Source organism: Periplaneta americana, chromosome 16, assembly GCF_040183065.1.
Source record: "Periplaneta americana isolate PAMFEO1 chromosome 16, P.americana_PAMFEO1_priV1, whole genome shotgun sequence".
Classification (NCBI taxonomy): Eukaryota; Metazoa; Arthropoda; class Insecta; order Blattodea; family Blattidae; genus Periplaneta; species Periplaneta americana.
In genome coordinates, this window is record NC_091132.1 from 166,914,614 (window position 1) to 166,930,927 (window position 16,314).

The 16,314-nt window shown below is 34.9% G+C and overlaps 1 protein-coding gene across 9 annotated transcripts in view; it reads right to left on the reverse strand.

Moving 5' to 3' along the window:
• Positions 1–1,456: 1,456 nt before the first annotated feature.
• The window catches only part of LOC138691813 (heterogeneous nuclear ribonucleoprotein A1, A2/B1 homolog), a 45,002-nt gene continuing 30,144 nt past the window's right edge, over positions 1,457–16,314 (reverse strand). For all 9 annotated transcript variants that reach the window (XM_069814275.1, XM_069814271.1, XM_069814276.1 and 6 more), the window contains one exon: positions 1,457–3,205. In XM_069814275.1, the coding sequence (XP_069670376.1) occupies positions 2,365–3,205 (841 nt within the window). In that variant the 3' untranslated portion in view covers positions 1,457–2,364. The remainder of the gene's footprint in view (positions 3,206–16,314) is intronic.

Below are 16,314 nucleotides of genomic sequence, written 5' to 3' on the forward strand. Positions count from 1 at the left end.
ATCTTCACGGAGGGAGTCAAGTGCGTCAACAGAGGGAAGCTGCCAGAACCTGGGACCTTCGACAGCAAATGGTTTACTAGAAAAGGTATCGTTTCGGAAAAATGACTTAATAGGGGAATTATACAAGACAAAGAAAAAAACGGGAAAGATTGATGATCTTTTTATGAAGATTAAAAAGTAATTCCATTGTATGTGTTAATTGTGATGAAGGGAATAACAATATTGGTGAAAATGTGATAAACTGTAATTGGCTAAATAGTGGACTTAAATTTTTATATTGCTAGGGATGGGGACAAATGAAATAATCGAAAGAGTGGTAGAATGGAGCGAACACTCGAGAAGGACGTGATCTGGTCGAGAGAATCCAAAGTGTGCAAATGTGCGCGAAATTCTTATTAGAAATATGTGAATGAACTGTAATAAAGATTAGGGTGGTAGTATTCTACAATCGACTTGCAAAAGGAATAAAAGTTAAGACTAATATGTGTCAATAGGATGCCCCAGATACTGACTGAAAAAATGAGAAAATTATTCCGTTATTATGAGGTTACAAATGAAGGGACAAAGCTGTAATTGTAATACCAATAGTAACGAAGTTCTAGTTCTAATAGTTAAGCTACAGTTAGAGTACCGGTACCTAAAGGATTAATACGTAGGACGTCACTATCATGTATATGCTTTGACAACGGTATGTAAATGTTGTTGTTTTCTAATGCCAGGCGTTTGACATTAAAGTCATTTGACCTCTTGCACTCCAATATTTTTCAAAGATATTATCATGGCCAGCCACTGAAGCAAAGATTTTGAGATGTTCTGAATCCATTTCTTGGTTTGAGTTGCACAATGGGCAGTTAGGGGACTGATATATTCCAATTCTATGCAGGTGTTTGGCCAAACAGTCATGGCCTGTTGCCAATCTAAATGCAGCTACAGACGATTTTCATGGTAAATCGGGAATTAACTGTGGATTTTGATGCAGAGAGTTCCATTTTTTTCCCTTGAGATTGTGTTATCAAATTTTGTTTGGTGAAGTCTAAATATGTAGATTTAATAAATCTTTTCACAGAGTAATACGTAGATTTAGTAACAGGTCTGTAAGTAGCAGTGCTGCCCTTCTTTGCTAAAGCATCCGCATTCTCGTTTCCCAGGATTCCACAATGGGATGGTATCCATTGGAATACAATTCTTTTATTAAGTGTTATTAATTGAGAGAGCATTTTAGTTATTTCTGCAGTTTGAGATGAAGGTGTGTGTTTAGAGACTATTGATAGAATAGCTGCTTTGGAGTCTGACAATATAACTGCATTTTTAAATTTATTGATGTGGCATAGAAGATTCCTGAGACTTTCACTTATTGCAATGATTTCTCCAGCAATGTGAAGGTGCGCCATTACTTGTATGATTTTTTTGATGACATTAAATATATATCATATATAATAATAATTTAAATGAGTGTTAATGTTTCTTTATTTGAAATGAAAACTTTAAAGTGATACATTACAAATCTATTCCGATATTATTCTTGGCTAATATTTTAATCAGATAAAGAAAAGTAACAAATTAAACGAAATAGGTTTTACTTCCTCAGAGCAATACTTAGATGTAAAGAAAAGCAATCCAATATATTATGATTTTAGTCTCTTATATCACCCACACTTGGAATCGATATTACAAAACTTGTGCTACTTACATAAATATCCAACTGTACATATAAGAATACACACATACACTCATACACCAGTCACATACATACATACATACATACAAACTAAATGAACGAGTCAATGCAGTAGTGACCATTGGTAAAAAGGCAGAAATATCAGAAGGTAATTTGTTCATAACAGAATACTAAATAACACACATTTCTAGACAGAAAAGCATAACAAACAACAGAAATCCAACCTTTAAAAGAATATCACATTGTGGTCATATTTGCCTTCTGAAACAGCTTTGCTTTTACTCGTAGATATAATGGAAGAGAACAAAATTAACAGGTCCTTTTTTTCATCAGCGATGAAGGGGTATAAAAAAGAAACAACAGTAAGAAAACAATGTAGAAATATGTAATACGCATCCGAAAAATAAAAAAGTAGTACTGACAAGAAAACAACGCCTATATTTCATGTGACTATGGGCTGTTAGGAAGATCTCTAGTTTGTCCCAACAATGAATGGTTCAGATAAACTGCTCGCTAAATTCTGCCTCTTCTCTCTTATATTGGCATCTCACTATGTCTGTTCTGTCAACTAGCCCAAAAAACAGGGTAGTAGAACCACAAAACCTAACACAGACATACTCCTCAATGATTTAGTATCGCCTAGCAACACTACCTCTGCTACATCCCTCTCCTCCGCCACCACCTCCTCAATATGGAGTTGGTCTTCCACCACCGATTCCTCCAAAACTGTCTCTAACTGGGCCACCTGCATAATTCTGTTGGTAGTCTCTGCCAATACCGTTATTGGCCCAGTCTTCACTGCCTCTAATATAAAACTGGCCAATGTCTTGAACCCACCCAGAACCTGCGCTTTCCTGGAAGTCCCATGGGTTAACGTCTCCGCTGTTGTAGCCACCCTCAGTATTCAGCTCTGCAGCTTGAACTTCACGGCCACTTCTAGCTGATTCTCGATCACGTTTCGCCAACTTACTTATTGCTTTCTTAACATCAACGGGCTTCCCTTTAATTTGGTGTGGTCTTTCTCGGCATATCTTGTCTACAGGGTCATAATCGTCAAATTCAACAAAACCAAAACCTCGTTTCTTGCCAGTTTCCTTATCAGTAAGAATATCACAAGACACAATTGATCCAAATTCTTTAAAATATTTTATCAGATCATCTTCTTCTACATCACTTCTAAGTCCTCCTACAAAAAGTTTCTTCACAGAGGCAGTCTCTTCTGGATGACCAATAATGTATCTTGGCACAGCCCTCTTTGCCTCCACAGCTCTTCCATCCACTCTGTGTGGCCTTGCTCTTTGGGCAGCATCAACCATGTAGGCACGGGAGTAAGTAATAAAACCAAAGCCACGTGATATCCTGCTTTTTCGATGTTTTATAGCAACCGCATCAACAACTTCTCCCCAATGTTCAAAATATTTTTTCAAGGATTCATCCGTTGTTTCGTAACTGAGTCCACCAATGAAGAGCTTGCGTTTATACTCAGGCTCTGCCTTACCACCTTCCTTGCTGTCACTGTGTTCACGTCTGGAAAAGAAGACATTTAAGAAGTCTTAAAATTTCAATCTATCAATATGTTAAATGTAGATGGTACAGTGCTCGAAGGGCTTATGATTAACAGAATAATTTGCCATAAATTTTAAAATGCAGTTATATTAAACAAAACCCTTTAACTCTATTAAATATAGAATATAATCTAAATTTAACAGAAGAAATACTGAAATCAGAAGTAAGCACCGAAATAATGAAACAAATGTCTTTAGAGACAACTAATATTAGGTACCCTCCACAAAACTGGCTCCATTTGTACACCGACGGATCCTTCATCTCCAGAGAACAAGGTGTTGGTGCAGGTGTTACGTGCTGTCTCTTCTCACTTTATAGATCTCTTGGATAGGGAACAACAAGTTTTGATGAAATCATTGCAATAAGTGAAAGTCTCAGGAATCTTCTATTTCACATCAATAAATTTAAGAATGCAGTTATATTGTCAGACTCCAAAGCAGCTATTCTGTCAATAGTCTCTAGACACACACCTTCATCTCAAACAGCAGAAATAACTAAAATGCTCTCTCAACTAATAACACTCAATAAAAGAATTCTATTCCAATGGATACCTTCCCATTGTGGAATCCTGGGAAACGAGAATGCGGATGCTTTAGCAAAGTAGGGCAGCACTGCTACTTACAAACCTGTTACTAAATCTACGTATTCCTCTGTGAAAAGATTTATTAACCCTAGGATGCATGGCGGGGGTCTTTGAGGCCTTTCATAAACTTTATTACTCTCTTAAAAGTATATATGTATTCAAATCCCGGCGCCGGAGAGAATTTTTCTCCGTTCCATTACTCTTTCATCTCTTAAAAGTGTTAAAATATTACGAAATTGCACCAAACTTCATGTAATCTTCTAAAATATATCTAAGAACATGTTGTATGATCATTTAAGGAGATACATTAAGATAAACTGTTTAAAATTAATTTTTGTTAATGCTACACGTATAATGCACAGCGGGGGCCTCTCAGGCCTGTCCTGCTTTATATATTATACAGCTCTACAATTTTATGTTTTACTGCTAATATGTGAATGTTGACACTTCGGAGATTTGTATCCTAGTGGCATTGTTGCAACATTTTAATTTTATAGTAGTGATGAAGCATCTGAAATCAATCATACAGAAAATACTCCCTGCCTGCGAACATTCTGATCGGAAGTGACGAAACGCAGTGGAGTGAAACACTACCACCTTCTAACCGGGTGCTACTCATAATATTACAAAAATTTCTCCAGGTGTCATAAGAGGAATATTCGTCAATACCGAAGCATGGATGGAGTTACTTCATCACAACTAATATTGTAGCCTATTGTATACTGTACAAATCTGGAAGGACGCCGTTTAGCAGCCATAAGAAACAAACTTGGCGCGATGTTACAACCTTGAACTTATAAGACCACATATGAAGCAAGAGTCAACAATCCAAACTAGAACATGAATGTCCTTCAAGCATTTGCCCGGTGTGAGTCAAACGGCCCCAGGAGATGGATATGGATTTCATGCAAGAATAATGCAAAAAAGAAGATGCTTTTTGTGCCTACGTGACATAGAAAGAAAAATTGCTCAGTGTTGTTCAAAATGTTCTAAGAATGCGTGCAATGAGCAAAGTGTTTTTGTTTGGGAAGACTGTTTTCAATAAAAGGGCATTGGACTTCACTTTATATAATAATAATAATAATAATAATAATAATAATAATAATAATAATAATAATAATAATAATCCGAGGCACGACAGTCCTTGAAGGACCATGACCGACCAGCAGGCTGCTGAACTCAGTCCATATACCGAAAAAGAGGTGGACGATCATCCAACCAGAATGGCGGTATCGTGGGGTTAGCACGATGATTACACCAGCCGTTACAGCTTGCTTTCATAACTGGATTTCGCTACCTATCATAGCTCCCCAAGTGCATCACAATTCTGCGTGGGCATCGGTCCCATACACTGGCAGAAATTTCAAGAGAAAATTTCTTCCCCCATGAGGAATCGAACCAGCGCGCATTTTGTAACGCGAGTCCTAAGCAGGATGCCTTAGACGACAACGACACAGCGCAGGACCTCTTTATATAATGGAACTATAATTTCAGAACTTGTGCATATAGAGAAATTTTTATCATATTTAGCTACTCATAACATATACATAGTGTATAAATTATTCTATTATAGCATTACATTGATTAACTAATTGAATAAAAATACCACAACATTGAAATTGAACTTAAAAGGTAACAATATCCATTTAATTTGTAATGGCGGCCTTTGAGGCCCCCATTATGCATTGATGTAAGTCCAAGAGGCCATGCATCCTAGGGTTAAATCTACATACTTAGACTTCAATAAACAAAATTTGATAACACAATCTCAAAAGAAAAAATGGAACTCTCTGCATCATAATCCACAGTTGATTCCCGATTTACCACGCAAATCGTCTGTAGCTGCAATTAGATTGGCAACAGGCCATGACTGTTTGGCCAAGCATCTGCATAGAATTGGAATATATCAGTCCCCTAACTGCCCATTGTGCAACTCAAATCAAGAAATGGTTTCGGAACACCTCAAAATCTGTGCTTCAGTGGCTAACCATAACAATATCTTTGAAAAATATTGGAGTGCAAGAGGTCAAATGACTTTATTGTCAAATGCCTGGCATTAGAAAACAACAACACAACAACATTTTTAAATACTTTATTATTAAATTCTAAATTATAGACATCAGCTCAAAAAAATTTGAGTGACCACAAGGGTCCTGAATACAATAAACATATACACTATAATGTGATGTGATACATTAAAAAAAAATGAAAGTTAATTGTTGAAGGTAAATAATATAAGTGGATTAATTGAAATAGAGATGATGATGTAATATTTGAAGAGAGTCTTTGATAATATTTATAAGAATAGACATTACATAATCAAAAGGAATGTGAAGTTCCCTAAGATAATTCCATGTGAATTTGGAAATAGAACCTCTACTGCCAAACAGCAAACCAATGACAGACCATTGTTTAAGAGGGACGTTGTACTTTTGAGAAAGATACGGCAGACAAGGCTCATATATAGACTTCTTCTCAATATCAACTTCGGTGGCCTGATTAGGTTTCTTTCGAAACGGATAGTAGGGTCAAGAACAAGAGCCCATTTTAAGCATCCGTTAATAGCAACAATGTCTGCCCGTCTAAAAGAACCATACTTTAAATAGAAATCAATAAGGAACTAGTCCCCAGAATGTTACAGTAGAGTCAACTAACAATGAAGGATTTCACTTAGAGAAGTCTAAAGTTAAAAGAATAACATTGTATTAACCAGCCTTCATGTTAAAAAAAATGTTATGTTTTATTTAACGACGCTCGCAACTGCCGAGGTTATATCAGCGTCGCCGGTGTGCCAGAATTTTGTCCCGCAGGAGTTCTTTTACATGCTAGTAAATCTACTGACATGAGCCTGCCCCAATTAAATGCCATCGACCTGAGCCGGGATCGAACCCGCAACCTCGGACATAGGAGACCAGCGCTATACCAACTGCACTAACCAGGCCGACGACTTGATGTTGAGGAAGTCTCTGATGTGGTATAGTATTCCTAGCTCTCGAAAACTCTTTAATGTTCAAAAACTCTACTATATTACAGAAAGCTACATATGGCTCTGAGGATGGTGTGATGAAGCACTGAAACAGCTATAAGCCGCACAAACTTACATAATTAACACGAGTAACTCCGCTAGTTAATCAATTACTTATATTCAAGTGTTAAAAGTAGTGTAAGCAAGATTCAAAATGGAATATATATATATATTTTTTTATTTATTTTAGTAGGTTATTTTACGACACTTTATCAACATCTTAGGTTATTTAGCGTCTGAATGAGATGAAGGTGATAATGGCGGTGAAATGAGTCCGGGGTCCAGCACCTAAAGTTACCCAGCATTTGCTCATATTGGGTTGAGGGAAAACCCCGGAAAAAAACTCAACCAGGTAACTTGTCCCAACTGGGAATCGAATCCGGGCCACCTGGTTTCGCGGCCAGACGCTCTAGCCGTTACTCCACAGGTGTGGACAATATATATGTATATATATATATATATATATATATATATATATGTATACACACAAAAGGAAGCAAAATGACCGCGCTGTGATCATGGTCCGTAATCTCATATCTCATAGATAGGAAACAGAAAGTTGAAATCAATACAACTATGAAATCTACATCGACATGGGGAACTATTAATAATGGAATTCCTCAAGGATCAATATTAGGTCCCCTACTTTTTCTAGTGTTTATAAATGATCTTGCCCCCCTTATAAAACATGTAGGTCATCCCATATTATTTGCAGATGACACAAGTATAGTAATTACAGCCAATAACTCCAACACATTCCAATCTTCAACAGAGGAAATTCTCTTCAAAATATGTGACTGGTTCTCAGTCAATAAATTAGTATTAAATTGTAACAAAACTAACATAATTCAATTTAAATCCTGTCCAAATTCAACGTCGAAAATTTTTAGCGCAATAATAACAATAGATCCCTATTAGAAACAACAACAACCAAATTTCTTGGCTTAAAAATCGATGTGTTAAATTTGAAAAATCATATTAAAGAAATTACCTCCAAACTAAATTCAGCTTGTTTTGCTATTAGATCTATGCAAAAGATAGTAAATATCAATACCTTAAAAACAATATACTTTGCATACTTCCACTGGGTAATGAGTTTTGGAATAATATTCTGGGGAAATTCCACAGATAGTAACAATATATTTCTATTACAAAAAAGAGTAATTAGAATAATAGTAGGTGCCAAATCTAGGGAATCGTGTAGGATTATTTTAAAAAAACTACAAATAATGCCCATGGCTTGTCAGTATATCTTTTCATTAATAGTCTTCCTCGTATGTAATCGTGAAAACTTTGTAATTAATTCAACAGTTCATAGCATAAATACACGTCAAAAAAATGACTTTCATACTCCATTGGCAAGTCTATCGTGCTATCAAAAAGGAGTGCGTTATATGGCAGTAAAAATTTTTAATAGCCTCCCTATCGATATAAAAAATGAAACTCAAAACATAAAATTATTTAGGGCCAAATTAAAGAAGTACCTAATTTCTCACGCCTTCTATTCTGTAGGTGAATTCATGACATTCAATAACACTTCATGAGATTGATACTAAAACTATGTGTTGTACTAGTAGACTATATTGTAAATCTCGTCTGTATATATTTCATCTAGACTGTGACTATAAATTATGATTTTATAATAGTATTAAGTTTTTTGACTTGTTCCATATTCTAGTTGTAAGCATGTATGAATACCATGGAATGTTAATAAATACAATACAATACAATGGGATTAAGAGTGACGAGAGAAGTGCTCTAATAACATGGCTGAACAATTCGTCATCTTACATGATCTCCAGAAATTATGTTTTACAATATATATGGTAACGATGGACGAGTGGCAGTATGCATAGAGAGTAACATGACATTACAAGCAAAGTAAAATTATAAAAAAAATTAAGAACACTTGAACAGGAAAGCTGGACAATACACATGATTAGGTAAAGACCAGTGGAAGTGCATCCTATGCTTTCAATGGCTCAGAGAATCCATGGAAATGGAATCAATTTTTGTATACTTGTGTCTTAGAAGTGTGCCGCAAATGTCTCATTTCTGGTGGGGAACATGTCGATAAATAGCGCAACAATTGCTGTATCTGTTCCAATAAATCTTTCGATGAAATTGTGCTTTTTTTCTGTAAACGGCCCCAGGGAAAATCACTTTCTGGACGCCTTGTAATTGCGGTGGGGTGGCCAAAATTTCTATAAGCACTTATTTTGACATTAAACCAGAAATATACATATACTGTTGCATACATGAAGATCAAAAGTGAGAAAAATACCGCTTCCTTGAAATTTGTTTCCATTATCAAATAATTTCTTATGCATAGAAATTTTGTCCATATTCATGTTGAACCTCGGACCATCAATTTTGTTTAACTGGTAAAGGGAAAAACCTGGAAGAAACCTCAACCACGTACCAGTACTTGTCCCAACCAGAATTTGAGCCCGCTCGTTTCACGGTGAGAAATGCTAAAGGAATTTTAGTTAGCCAATTAATATTTATTATATTATATTACTTTATTTCTCCTAATCTTAATATACTTTCTTCTGTTTTTATCACCTTCCTACCATTTGTTGCTTTGTTTGCTAACATTTTAAACTGCAAATTCTTTAAGGTACTACAAAACATGCTTTGCAATCGTCATTTATTCACCGCATAAATAGTCAACTAAAAATGGCGGCTCCATTCAAACGTTTTGGTGAAGCTAACATTAATGAAATAGAATTTTAGTAAGTAGATTAATATTTTATTGTATTATTTCTTCTAATCTTTATATACTTTCTTCTAATAGTCAATTAAATCCCATTCGAGTTTCTCTAGATAAATCAAAACCTCTAGTGAGATTACTCTTGATAAAATTATATTCTATTCATTATACATCTGCATGATTTAGCGAATTAAACATCTTTAATAAACAGACAGTGATATTAAATTTCAGCTTGACCTTTTAAACATATCTCAAAATACATAAATACAAAATCAGTTCACATTGCTGTGCAAAATAAAACCAATTTCTTAGACTTACCATAAGGTTGATGTTGCTTTGCGAAGTCTGGCTGAAAAGTAGATTCTCTTAAGTCGTAAGTCTACCTCAACATTAAGTTTACGTCTATATTTTGCTTTTTAAGAAGACCAGAGCAGAAATTAACTCTCATACACGTATCCTAATGCAAATAACATTAAATGTTACATTGTAAGGAACAACTGGACAATACACACGGCAGAGCAATGTCGATAGTCGACGTTACTCGCTGGCAAATAGTCACCGGGCCGTACCGAGCCGTGTCAAACAGAAGACAAACGAAATGGTGGTAGTAAACTTCGCGACTATATTCTTAAATAAATCACTCTAGTAGTCAAATGCAAGATTTATGCAGAACAACGACAATGTTTTGAATGCACTAAAAGAAAATGCTTATGTAGTAAGATCTTAAAGTAGGTTATGACAACGAAATAAAGAGGAAAAAAGATGTGGTTCACGGAATATCATTTAAATAATGGAAAGTAAATTTCCGGTTAATGTTCACCAAAGCATTAAGTACATAATTATGACCGCGTTGCAGTTTTATTTGTGGCCTAGACAAAATACCTAGCCTTTTACGAAAAAAAAAAATAATAATAATAAACTTTTAGGGGCCATGAAATTATTCACCTCTTTAATTATATTACAGTCTATCAATATTACGAAACAAAAACTGTCATAAAGGCCATGACCGACCAGAAACATCAATACCGAAGAGATAAATTCATTTGGCAGTGATGTAACAAAAGAAAATGCGAGAGAGATTTTAGTTCGAGATAAAATGGACACACTTTTTTGATGACCATACTGTTAGTAACTGGAGATCGCTTGTAAGATCTGTCTTAATCTTCTATGTAGAAATGTCGTCTAAGCAAATTGGTGGTCCAGGGCAAAATCATTGCAATAGATGAGAGTAACAGTGGTGTTATCTCTCAGTAATGTTCAGAACGAAGGAGGTAGAGACAAAAAGAAACAAATTTCACCTTCTAATGACACCACAGACCAAAATCATGTTCTTATGTTGGCAACATTGTGTATGTAGTTAAATTTGGTGGTAAACGTTCAAAGCTACCATGGTAATTCTCCAGTATAGCGCATTGTGTAATTCGAGAAAAATCAGGATATATGGGTAGTGTACGCAACCATGATTATAACAGGGGCATTGTAGGAAAAACGCTTGTTAAATTAGAATCAGGAGATAATTATTCTAATCATTTTAACAGCCCTTCTTTTATTTCAAAAGGAAAAATATAATTTTTCAGGAAGAAGAGCTTTTTCATACAAATGTTTTTTATTGCAAAAAGGATAATATTACCTTAATTATAATGCCAATCAATGAAGTTTTTTTTTTATACTTCCAAATATATCGCACAAGAAATAATATGCAGCTACAAATTCAGAGAAAGTGAGAAATAATTCGAATTCTGGATTGATAGATAACTCAGCAAAACCAGAAGTTTAATTTCTTTATTGTTGCTTCAGTCTATCCTGAACGATGAACACAGTTCAAGTTGGACTATGAAGATAAGAATTTAGAAAACTAAAAATCTGGGACAGATATGCAAGTCTTGCAAGCTTAGTAACTAATTTTCTAAACAACAGACAATTCATCGATCGTCTTGATAAAACATTCTCCACTTCTCGAAATATAACATAGTGTTAACCAAGGATCACCACTCAGACCCGTTCTTTTCACTTTATATACAAAGTGAACCGTAAGTATTGTCATTAATTTTACTGAGTTAGCCTTTAAGATATTTCAAAATAAAAAGTTACTCTTTCCTCGATTTTGCTCACTCTTTGAGATAAAAATTGCTTAATATGAAATGTTTCATAGTGTGTTTCGAGAAAGCCTTTGATTTAGTTCCCAATATGCTCAGTCAATTTAAGAGAGCAGTGTATTATGAAAATAAATGAAAGAATTTTAGTTTTATCCTTTAAATGTGCAGAAATTAGATCCGAACTAACATTAACCTTTCATTCTGGAAAGAAATATTACAATGTTACATTTGTTCGGATCAAATTTCTGCACATTTAAAGAACAAAACTAAAATTCTTTCAATGATTTATTACCATAATACAGCGTTTCTCAAACTATGGTCCGCGGACCACCTGTGGTCCTAGTGGTCCTTCAAAAAAGAATTCAAACGAATTCCGTATCAAACTATAGCAGAAAAGCTCAGAGTTTGTAAATGACACATGGCAATCGCCTTTCACTTTTTCTCCCAGTACTGACATTTTATGAAATTTATTTACCCTAAACGTCTATTGACTTCCCACTCTACTCCCAGCAACAAAAGAGGGATTTAAAGCACTATGAACGTGGTGTTTCTCGCTATCTTTTCCTGGACATCTGACGTCGTGTCTGTAACCAGATAGGGACTACCCTAATTCATAACAGGACACAGTACCGAACCTTTTCATGTATTTATGTCTTTCTTAATTTGGCGACAACCAGTCTGCAGATTGAAATGGCCATGCACTGTACGTCGTACACCAATAATGGAACATGCTAAATTGCATCTTTACTTGTTGAAAATCGGGCATGTTTCTGCATTAATTTTTTTTTATTTCTGTTTTTACAGATGGTCTAAGAAACTTTCTTCTATTAACATTAGCTTAATTAGTTAATACTTACTTACTCACTTACTGGCTTTTAAGGAACCCAGAGATTCATTGCCGCCCTCACATAAGCCCACCATTGGTCCCTATCCTGAGCAAGATTAATCCAGTCTCTATCATCACATCCCACCTCCCTCAAATCCATTTTAATATTATCTTCCCATCTACGTCTCGGCCTCCCTAAAGGTCTTTTTCCCTCCAGCCTCCCAACTAACACTCTATATGCATTTCTGGATTCGCCCATACGTTCTACATGCCCTGCCCATCTCAAGCGTCTGGATTTAATGTTCCTAATTATGTCAGGTGAAGAATACAATGCGCGCAGTTCTGTGTTGTGTAACTTTCTCCATTCTCCTGTAACTTCATCTCTCTTATCCCCAAATATTTTCCGAAGAACCTTATTCTCAAACACCCTTAACCTATGTTCCTCTCTCAAAGTGAGAGTCCAAGTTTCACAACCATAACAACTGGTAATATAACTGTTTTATAAATTGTAACTTTCAGATTTTTTGACAGCAGACTGGATGATAAAAGTTTCTCAACAGAATAATAACAGGCATTTCCCATATTTATTCTGTGTTTAATTTCTTTCCGAGTATCATTTATATTTGTTACTGTTGCTCCCAGATATTTTAATTTCTCCACCTCTTCAAAAGATAAATTTCCAATTTTTATATTTCCATTTCATACAATATTCTCGTCACGAGACATAAACATATACTTTGTCTTTTCGGGATTTACTTCCAAACCTATCTCTTTACTTGCTTCCAGTAAAATTTCCGTGTTTCCCCTAATCGTTTGTGGATTTTCTCCTAACATATTCACGTCATCCGCATAGACAAGAAGCTGATGTAACCCGTTTAATTCCAAACCCTCTCTCTTATCTTGGACTTTCCTAATGGCATACTCTAGAGCAAAGTTAAAAAGTAAAGGTGATAGTGCATCTCCTTGCTTTAGCCCACAGTGAATTGGAAACGCATCTGACAGAAACTGACCTATACGAACTCTGCTGTATGTTTCACTGAGACACATTTTAATTAATCGAACTAGTTTCTTGGGAATACCAAATTCAATAAGAAAATCATATAAAACTTCTCTCTTAACCGAGTCATATGCCTTTTTTAAATCTATGAATAACTGATGCACTGTACCCTTATACTCCCATTTTTTCTCCATTATCTGTCGAAGACAAAATATCTGGTCAATAGTTGTTCTATTACACCTAAAACCACACTGATGATCCCCGATAATTTCATCTACATATGGAGTTAACCTTCTCAAAACAATATTGGACAAAATTTTGTACGACGTCAACAAAAGTGATATTCCTCGAAAGTTACTACAGTTAGTCTTGTCCCCCTTCTTAAAGATAGGTACGATTATGGACTCCTTCCATTGATCCGGTACAATTTCCTTTCCCCAAATAGCAAATACAAGCTTATAAATTTCGTTAGATAATGCGCTTCCACCCTCTTGTATTAATTCTGCTGGAATTTGATCGATACCTGGAGACTTATATTTTTCAGATTTTCTATCGCAATTTCGACTTCAGAAAGTGTGGGTTCGGGTATAAATGGCTCAGCAGTTTGTATTTCAATTTCGTCCCGATCATTTCTATTTGGCCTATGTATATTTAGCAGTTGTCCAAAATAGTTTTTCCATCTGTTCAGGATTGAATGAGCATCTGCAAGCAAGTCACCATTCTCATCCTTGATCACGTTTACCCTTGCCTGATATCCATTCTTGAATTCCTTTATGCCCTTCTCTAATGTTTTTATTTTTACTATTTGTTTCTACCTCATTCAGTTTTTCCTTCAAGTAATCTCTCTTTTTATTCCTAAGCGTACGATTTGCTTCCCATCTTTTATTGAAATAATTATCTCTATTCGCCTCAACTGGATCCTGTAAGAATTTCAATTTTGCCTGTTTCCTTCTTTCTAGTACCATACAACAATCTTCATCAAACCACGGTTTCTTTTTCTTAGTTTCATAATAACCTATGCTCTGTTCAGCTGCAATTTTGATATTATCTCGGATATTTTCCCACATGCTATTAACATCTAACTCTTCCTCAACTTCGTCGGAACTTGCTAATACGGCAAACCTATTTGAAATTTCGACCTGATAACGTTGCTTAGTTTCCTCGTCCTTTAATTTCGGAATATCGAATCTTCTAATATTAACTTGTTGCTCTACTCGCTTGGCTACTGATAGTCTTTCTCTTAGTTCTCCAATTACCAAATAATGGTCAGAATTACAGTCTGCCCCCCTGAAGGTTCGAATGTCTACTATACCAGTGTGTCTTCTTTTATCTATCAAGATGTGATCTATCTGGCTATGTGTCAATCCATCATTTATGTATATCATTGTGGGGGAATGTTGTACTTTTAACAATTAATACTTAGTTAATACTAATATAAAATTAATTGAATTAAATTAATTTTAATTAATTATTTCTACGTTAAAATGTAAGTATACTGGTATTAAAATATGCTCAATAAATGATAATTTGCTTTCGAAGGGAACAAGAGTAAGGTGGTCTGCGGAACTGTTCTGATTTTAAAAAGTGATCAGAAAAGTTTGAGAAACGCTGCCATAATACATTGCTCTCTTAAATTGACTGAGCAAATTGGGAATTAAATCAATGACTTTCCCAGAACACACTATGAAATGTTTAATATAAAATAAATTTAATCTTGAAAAGAAAGCAAAAGCGAGTAAAATTGTACTAAACTTTTGTGTTTGAAATATCTTAAAGAATAACGCCCTGAAATTGATAACATTACTATTACAGTCCACCATGTATAAAATGATTTTATAAATTTTACAGATACTTCTGTTGCACTGTTTGTGGGTGCTCACATATTTGGTCGACAAATTCAAAATGATCTTAATGTGGCCTAAGACATATGGTCACAAAGATGGAAACTAGCTCTTAATCCTTTAAGTGTCAAGTGTAACTGTTTATATTGCGAGAATATTCTGATGATCCACAGCTATTATTAAACAATATTATTGTAACTTGGAAATATTATACTGAACAAACATTACAAACACCCAAACAGCCTTCTGGTCACGTATGATCCTTCATTAACAGAAGATCAAATGTGCAAACAAAGATTCTATCGTTCAAGACATTAATCAGACTTGTAATCACATACGGATGGTCAATTTTGGGTGTGTAGCACACTGTGATCTAAATAAATTGCAAAATTTTCAAAATAAATTTTTACAATCACCTGTTACTGCACCTTGGTACATAAGAAACAATCAGTTACACAATGATCTTCAGGTTCAACCAATTAAATAAAACATAAAAAAAAAACTTTCCCATGATTTTATCTTCAGTTTACTCCTTGCTCTTCCTACTGAAGTCTTCAATCTTGACCAGAATTTTTCTTCCTTTCTTACCCATAACAGAATGCCAACACACACATTTATCATCAACTTCGCAAATTCCTAACAGTTAATCTTCAACGGTTGACGCTTTTACACTTTTCCTCTAATTGTTAAATATTTTAGCAAAGTATTCATATTATTATTATTCAAAACCTTTGAATACGATGCCTGTATTAAAATTTATGTAGGATATGGACCTCTTTGGGCTTTATTCTCAGAATTATTGTTCATTTAAACATAAGGTACAAGGCTTTTAGAGCTAGAATGCATAATAAAGGATGGGGGAAAACTTGCAAGCCAAGACAAGTCTCACAAGCAAACCCATTGCTACTAAACTCTATGTCTAAAACATCTGAAATTAATATAAACTACTCCAAAAAGTTAATAAAAATGAGAGAAGGTGATAAAGTTGA